The sequence below is a fragment of the Dermacentor andersoni genome, chromosome 1, assembly GCF_023375885.2.
Source record: "Dermacentor andersoni chromosome 1, qqDerAnde1_hic_scaffold, whole genome shotgun sequence".
NCBI lineage: Eukaryota > Metazoa > Arthropoda > Arachnida > Ixodida > Ixodidae > Dermacentor > Dermacentor andersoni.
The window spans coordinates 137,175,174-137,183,674 of NC_092814.1; the positions used below are offsets into that span (position 1 = coordinate 137,175,174).

Sequence of the window (8,501 nt, forward strand, 5' to 3'; positions counted from 1 at the left end):
TCCCTCATTTACCTTTCTTCTCTCTCTGTCTCTATCTCTCTCTAACAAATGCTTTGCTTCTGGCGATTTCTTTGTGCTTGAGGCTTTCACTCACTCTCAGAGGATAAAAAGTCAAACAGTTCTACTGTGTGATATGTCGGACTGTCCAAGTCATATGAAATTATCGACTTTGACTTTCCAAATTTACGTTAAGTCAGTTTAACCTTGACTGTAAAAGTAACGGTGTGCCCTAATTGAGCCGCGATATTATTACGGAAGCCGCTCCAGTCGTAAGTATACTGGAACACAATGCACTCGTCCTAAAAAGATTGTTTCATGTACGCTGCGAAAAATTTAGATTGACATACACGTCCCATTGCTTATTCGCAGAATAAAGCACCCTTAATGAAGCACCCCTTATCGCTTCCTCATACTTAGGACCCACCTTGACCTGACAAACGCGCATACTAAGGAGCCGATGCTTGTGGCGTAGGGCTGCAGGTGGGAAAAGCTAATCAAGTAAGCTGTCCACACAGCGCCATCCCATAGCACTGCAAAGCGCCTATATCTCTTTGGAGTGGGCAACCTCCTCCGTAATGATTAGTGAAACTTGATGTGCATGGTGTGTCAACGTTTATTTACATCGTTCTCAGACTACATAATTGCAGCTGATCGCTGTCGCTCCGATGCTGATGTGTGGCCGATGATGTCACATTAGCTTCTGCATAGCATGATTGATTGGTAATCACCTGCAATGGAGACAATACATTATAGTCGTCGTACAGGATTTCTCTGCCTCTCCCTTCCACCTTTCCATGCCAAGCAAAAAATAAGCTAAACAAAAGAAACCTGCTCATCTCCTAAACATAAAAGAAAATAAATGAAATGTGTAGGCAAACTTAAAATAATTTCACGCAACACTACTTTCAACACTATTTTAGTGAGATGAAACCTGCCTAAGATGCTAACTGCATAAAATTGCAAGATCTCGTAGCTTATTCGTAGGGAGAATTCAAGTTGTATTGCTACTCAAAATGGTCGCCGACCAGAAGTTGTTAAAACACAGTAGGGTCCATTTAATACAAGCTTTATTAATTTGAATTGTGTTGGCATCCGATTTATTACTACTTCTACCGTAAATAACAATTCATGAAACTCACCACGCGTCGCCAATTAATGATTTGATTGCAAGCAAATAAGGCAAGACACAGAGCAATATACGAGTATATTTGAAATAAAAAGAAGTTGAAAAAATATACAATAACAAAGTTCTACGGGCTGCACCACCGACAAAATGTGTTCGTCGGCATTCGCGTTCATACTAGATGAGCACAAAGAGCACATTTGCAGAAAGCTCCGCAAGGCATGCATCGAGTATAGCTATACGAACCACCATCCACCGTGTCCAAGACTGCCGTAGCCCTTTCCGAAGTTGCCGTAACTGCCAGAGAACCCGCTGCCGTACCCGTGAGAGTATCCACCGCCATATCCGAAGCCACCACCATATCCTCCAGAATGACCACCGATTGACCCACCTCCGACAATGGCTCCGCCATGAGAAACCTTCTTAACCTGAAAAAGATTTCCGAGTCACACAACCACCGTAAACGAGTGATTCTATCAGGCTGGAGCCACGGTTGCTGGCTGTACGACTTGGTGCCGTAGCCACGTCATGCTCTGTTAGCAGACTAAACCGGCGATAAGGTGCGTCGTGTGGTGAGCAGCATATGTGGAGGTAAGCGAAATAGCCTTTTCTTTGTGCAGCTGTTAACGAGAATGCCGTCAACTGCCGGATTCATTCGCCGCAATCAACTCACTCTCACTATATGCGTGAATTGTAGGCCTTGTAACACATCATGGCGCGAAGTCCTAAACGCGCTCAAACGAAAGTCTGCCCTTGTTCCGTTTACGTGCCTGTGTTTCCCAATCTTATGGCAATATATCTTTATTAACTATGCAGGTTATGTCATATAAACGAATACACACAGCTGATTTATCTGGCTCTGCTCGACTATCCTTGTTTACCGCTCGTCGCACGGCGCACACTGCTGCTGCATTCGTTACGCATTTTCTGATTCTGGAAGGCGGACTGGCAAAAAGTGGGATATCATCATGCCCAAACCGCACAGTCACTCGACGATTTTTAAGTGCCGAACCGTGTTGTCCGCTTACCTGGTGCAGTGTCTTGACGACATAAGTTGGTCCCTGAACCACCTGCGGCTGTGAGGAGCCCGCGGTAGTTGCCGAGGCTGCGCTTCCGTGGCCGAACCCTGCGCCGCCACCGTGTCCTGTCTGGATGCCCTTGACAACGATCACGCTGTGGCCTCCACCGAAGCCACCGCACTGAACTGTGGCCACCAGGCCACACATTACAACTGCTGCGATCATCTGCGACCGATGGCATTCGATGAACAGCGGGACCAAAAAGCAAGCTCGATGATTTTGGAGATGGCGAAAGAATTTAGGTAGATTAAGTGCCACAAGTTATAGCTTGTGAATGACTAAATTGGACTAATTGAGCATTGGTGTATGGCTGCCAATTTGGTAGGCTGAGAGTATACAAAATGGCCGCAGAGAAAAACACGACAGTGGGGACGGTAGGTAATCCGATAGTCTTGTGGGTCGTTTACACTCCTTGATACATCATCAAACTCTGTATTAATACCGCTATGGAGGATGCTCAGACAGCAGCATTATAAAACAACTGTCTAATTTTAGTCATTCCTCATTGCTCATATCAAAATGAAAAGAAGGCTAGATTCAGTGTTTTGAAAAATTAGGAGGCAAAATATGCAAGGAATAATTTGGAGTATATTAATAGCACGTGCGCATGCAGCGCCAGCGCCGAAGATTTGATTATTTCTTCTAACTGTATCTAGCCCACGTAATTATATCTATCCTTAAAATTATGCTCACACGTCTAGTCGTCAGAGCACTACCACCCTTCTCCTGCTTTGTGTGCTTCTGGTTCCCTATCGACTATTCCATTCTCCAGCTATATTCTAATTGATATAAGTGCCCACACAAGCACGTAGTAGGTCTTTAAAACTAAGACTCCATCAGACGTTTTTCCTATAAACCTGTGAAACACGCACTACAGTAAACAACGATTTTTTTGTCATTATTTGTGCCTCAAAAAAGTGTTCATTAACCTAGTTGCCAAGTTGCCACATACTTTGTTCTTTCAACGCAGCTGTAAACACCCCAGTAGCAACGAATACAATCTGCAACCTAGTGCTAATTTTAAGGGAAAGCTAATGGCAGGGATAACACGTGAAAAGCGGTGTGCCATTGAGGTAGTAGCACTCCGCGTTTCACATTATTTAGTAATTACAGTGCCATTTGCAATGAACAAAAAAATACTGGATAATTTAAATGACACTTTTAACACAGGCGATGATTCATGACGTATTTTAGTATGGCTGTAATCTAATCACATTTTCTCCTGACACGCATCCTATGCATCCGTGCACCATGCAACTGCGTGTCTCGATAAACGTGAGCTTACCAAGGAGTTCATGATCCTATGAGCGAGCTGCTTGAGAGCACCGTCGTCTGGAAGCTTCGGGACAGATGTGAGCTGTGAAAGATCCCTGAGACCTCGACTTTATATAGGGTTTACATGACGCTCCGAAAGCAGAAAAAAAAGATGATGGGAAAGAAGTTTTCCTGAACCCCTGGGTACTGAGATCTTGGGAAGAACCCTCCTGGTAGCAAAAATGCTTTCAACTTAGTGTAGCCTGCGCATAGCGCCCCGACGTTCCCTTCCTGACAGTTGCCCGTGGTGTTAATCAGAAAGTGAAATGGTTCTGCTTGGCTGATCCCATAACTCTGCCGTTTTCCGCGCTCCCGTGCCCCTTTGCAGGTCCTCTACATGAAAACAAGACGACCAAGCGTTTCGTACGTAAGTGTCTCAGTATAGAAAGTCGGGTCTTCTGCCAGAGGAATATCCGCAAGCTGCCCAAATACTGTGTCGGTGTTTTCCTTCAGGATAACTCGTAATTCTTTGCCTTCAATGTAAGCTTTTTCTCTTGCCTTTTATATTTTCTGGCTTTTCTTGCTCGTATGAGGTGCAAATCCCGGTGGAAACAAGTTTTAAGGCAGCCCTATACCTTCTTATTCTGCCTTGCATCAAAACAAGAGATCTGTGTGCTCCAGGCGCCTGACGCATGGGCGCACCATACCAGATGCTGGAAAACGTGAGCCCTCGGAGCGCGTAATACATTGACCTAGTAAAGGCAACAATACCGACGGGAAAAGTGCAATCGTTTGTGGACTCAAAAGAGTTTATACGTTTATTACTCAGCACTTGAGAAGGTAAACAGAAACTGTGATGAGATATATTCACTCGGGCTTGCAGTACAGGAGCCAAATTCACAAAACACTTCAGCCACAAGAATGGTCAGTCGGTAGCCATCGCTAATAATATATTCACTGTCATAGTTTGCTGGTGCGTCTTCTTGAATAACGCACAGGCGTAGGAACGGCATTTTAAATAATAGTGGCCCCGACTTTTCGAGTGGTTGATAAGGTGCGCGATGTCGTAACACACCATGGTAAAAAACAGTGCAACAAGAAGAAAACATGGACGCAATGAAAGAGTAAGACCATAATAAGTGCAGAAGTGAAGACATCAACCTATTCCTTTAGTATTTTTCCTGATGTCTAATGTGGCCAACAGTAATTAAGAACACAGGCTTCACTGCATGGTTACCTGCTTTATACAACATGAATTTAAAGAAGAGTTCGGTGCTTTTATGTGACGCTGCTTACTCCTCGTTGTTGCATGGCAAACAAAGACTGAAAGCGCAATAAGCATCCTAAAGCTCTGAAGACAGTATAAGAAGACGAACACGCTCAATGTTTCGTACACGAATGAAAGGATGGCACACAGGTGAGTGCAAAAACACACATAGACATACGTAGCTCCGTAAAAATTGAAGCCAAGCAAAGAATTACAATAACGTGCAGAGCACTTTTCGGTTTTTCAGGTGAGACGGCCATAGCCACTACACTTAAGTACGGGACTTACAACTATTTAACGACATACTTTCACGTTGTACTGATAATTCGGTGAAATTCGTTAACAGTGACAATCTGCTGAAAAATGTTACCGTTAAAAATAAAACAGTGTGCGCGTGACAGCATAATAAATATAAATGTGCATGACACATATATATGACCTGCTCCTTTATATATATATATATATATATATATATATATATATATATATATATATATATATATATATATATATATATATATATATATATATATATATATATATATGTATAAGTGGGCTAGGGCACGAAGATTTAATGAGACGTAACTTGGTATTGTAGAAAAAGAATTTGAGAGTGGCAAGTGCTCTTCTCTGTAAACCATGCATTGCCCACAGTATATTTCTCACAACACTCAATTAGTACTCAGTGCTCACTTTGTAGCTTCATATCTTAAAATTAAATTATGGTGTTTTACGTGCCAAAACCACTTCTTGATTATGAGGCATGCCGTAGTGGAGGACTCCGGAAATTTCGACCACCTGGGGTCCTTTAACGTGCACCTAAATCTAAGTACACGGGTGTTTTCGCATTTCGCCCCCATCGAAATGCGGCCGCCGTGGCCGTAGCTTCATATCTTGTGCACTGGAGAAACAGATGGTCACACCTTCGTCCGCGTGGCAACAAGGGCACTACGGACTAGAGCAACGCATTGTATCTTGTACAAAAAGTGCCGAGTATATCGGTGTAGCAAGGCGCAGATAATGCAATAAGTGCACAGATGTACTGCTCTCTTTCAGATTTCGACCGAGGGATAGTTCAATGTGTTCAATTAGGACTAATTCTGAGCACTTTTACTGCGGCTGAAATCCGGTGTTACTACTTGGTCGACAAGATATCTGGCTTAGCAGCAGGCGACCTTCACTACGCATTTGGGAAGTGTACTTTTTTATTGTTTTTCCGCGGCTGTGTTACAGCTGAATCCACTGCAGTTTTTCCAGAGATATTTCTATGTCATGATATTCGTCTACAGTTATTAAACAAGCATTGCAATTCATTGAAACCGTGATACATCATTCGTTACTCAAGTGTTTGAGTGCTTATTGTGGGTTTTATACACTAAATGAGTAATCAACACATTTCTTCTTACATTCTTTTTGACATGAGGGCGGCTTCAGGGGCCGAATACACAAATGTTCGCAATCATAAGTGCACTTCGCCATGGGCCAGCCACCTTCGCAAATATGTCCAGCATCAGGATCGGCTGTGATTTTCTCTTACGATGGATTCTATGAATACAGACCAAGAATCACTAAAGCTATGCGATTTTAGTGTATATTGTACTCGTGCTACAAATTGCATTGGAAAGATAATAGCAAGAAGGTCGGCTAACGTGAACATGTCCAGGCGGGATAAGTTAAATGTTCGCTCTAGCTTTAAGTTCAATTTCTTTTAAGAGCTTGGGTGACATAGCCGGTTCCTTTGTGTCAGCTTGAGTTGCATATTCAAGTAGAGTCCATGATGAGAGAGACAGCGGTGATTTGAGTGCAGTTTATTTTAATACCATGCATACCATTGGAAACTGCATAATTCGATTGTGAAGTAGAAATTGGGACTGATTTCTGCTTAATTGTGCCGAACCATGTTTTATTCCTCGTCGCGGCATTCCTTTCCATCTAAGCCAGTGTCTTGGAACCAAATGAAATAAGTACTTGTAAGCATGTCTTTCTCTATAGTTTGGAACGTATATAACAGTAATCGAGCGGTGGCAGAACGCAACAGAGATCGAGGCGATATCACGTTGACTGGCAACCATCTGCTTTATTACCCGGAAGAGCCACCTTACATACAAGTATTCTCAGCTACCAGAAAAAGACGGAAAGCAGAAGTGAAATCTACAAGTAGCACTCCTTATTCATGTGCCTTTTATTGATGGTGCATTATAGGTCAGTGATGTGAATCTATATAGCCGTAGGTGCCTTTATTTGCTTCGCTTTATTGCTTAATTTGTTTGAGAATTAAGAAAGCGGGAACGTGTACGCGGATGCACATGGCATAATCTTTTAAACATTTATGAGCCTGAAGCAGCAGCAGAAGTAACAAATATGCCTTCGTCCGTAACTGGGGTGGCTCTCGCAAGCAGGATGCTGATGAGTTACCTGGGCCTTAGACTACCCCGAAATTGAGCAAGGTGTCACTGGTATACAGGTTGTTGTCAAAAAACGCAAGCCCCACCACAGCACACATAAGCAGCAGCTCTTCCTGCAAGAGAAAGTTAAGGGTTAGCGCCTTTTCCATTAGCGACTACGTTTACCTTGACACGGATAATATCGATAAATTTAAATAGGCCAAATCTCATGGTTAAATAAATAAATAAATAAATAAATAAGGAAATAAATACATAAACAAATAAATAAATAGAGTGAGTCCACTGAAGCAAAATTTACAATAACAACAGTCTGCTATAATCTCTTCAGAAAGACACAAGGGGAGTAGACATAATGTGTCAATGAGAGCAGCGACTATAGTAACTAATGGCAATGTTAACAATACAAGCGAGCACACAGGAGCATTGCAGAAGGAATAAAGTCGTTTAGCGATGTAATATAGATGCACAGTGTAGCTGTAGCGAAATACGACGGAGCACATATAGATGCGTAGCATGTGTAGCAAAAAGGCAGCACAGAACCTGGTCATACGGTAAATCTTTCCGGCAATATGGAGCAGGTGCAAGGAAGGGCGTTACCGTAATAATGTAATGACAGCGCTAAAGCTATCTAACATGGCAAGACTGCGAGAAATGGTCAGAAAAAGCAGTTTCGCAGGCAACACCTTTTGGACTTTCTGGAAAATTCAGTAGGTTGTGCATGCATGCGATGGCCTGCTGTTCAAGAACGACATATATACTGCATCGCGGGATGGAAATTAGTTGTTGTGTTCTGCATTTCAAGCTAATGACCTTTCAACGTTTGCCTACGTACATCTTTCTCTGGACTCGCTCACAAAGGGCAAGATGCGAACGATTGCGTTCGTTCGTGCGCGGGCGCGCGTGCGCGCGCGCATGTGTGTGTGTGTGTGTGTGTGTGTGTGTGTGTGTGTGTGTGTGTGTGTGTGTATGTGTGTGTCGAAAATATTCTTGTCGCAGAGAAACTGTTGTCACGTCTAGACGAGGAGTCGAAACTCACATTTGCTTATCCACGCCGCTGTTCACAACGATTGCTGTACAACAGCCACAGACGGCGAGACAGGAAGCTGCATACAGCGCAGGTTCCAGCCGCAAACGCCGTTTGCTCCACTATATTTACAGTTGGAAATTGTAAGTGGCATGCCGCGCACAGTTCCTTTATCTTCTTTAGTTGTAGGCTGGCAGCGCGGAAGACGCGTGTTCGCAGCCCTGCTTTATCCCAGTGCACAATGCCACTTCTTTTTACAAGCACCATGACTTTTCGAGCCGTTTCACACTATCACAAGTACATTCGCTCGCAAGTTTTCCAGTGAAATACGTTGTTGTTTCACATTGTT

General features: G+C 43.2%; 1 protein-coding gene across 1 annotated transcript; it reads right to left on the bottom strand.

Annotated features, from left to right (window-relative positions):
- Positions 1-595: 595 nt before the first annotated feature.
- LOC126545632 (uncharacterized) lies at positions 596-3,073 on the bottom strand. Its single transcript, XM_050193555.3, has 3 exons — positions 2,152-3,073; positions 1,370-1,551; positions 596-728 (listed from the first exon to the last, which is right to left on the bottom strand). Exons 1-3 carry the CDS (start codon positions 2,365-2,367, stop codon positions 725-727), a joined length of 402 nt encoding a protein of 133 aa, XP_050049512.2. The 5' UTR covers positions 2,368-3,073; the 3' UTR covers positions 596-724.
- Between the last annotated feature and the right edge of the window lie 5,428 nt (positions 3,074-8,501).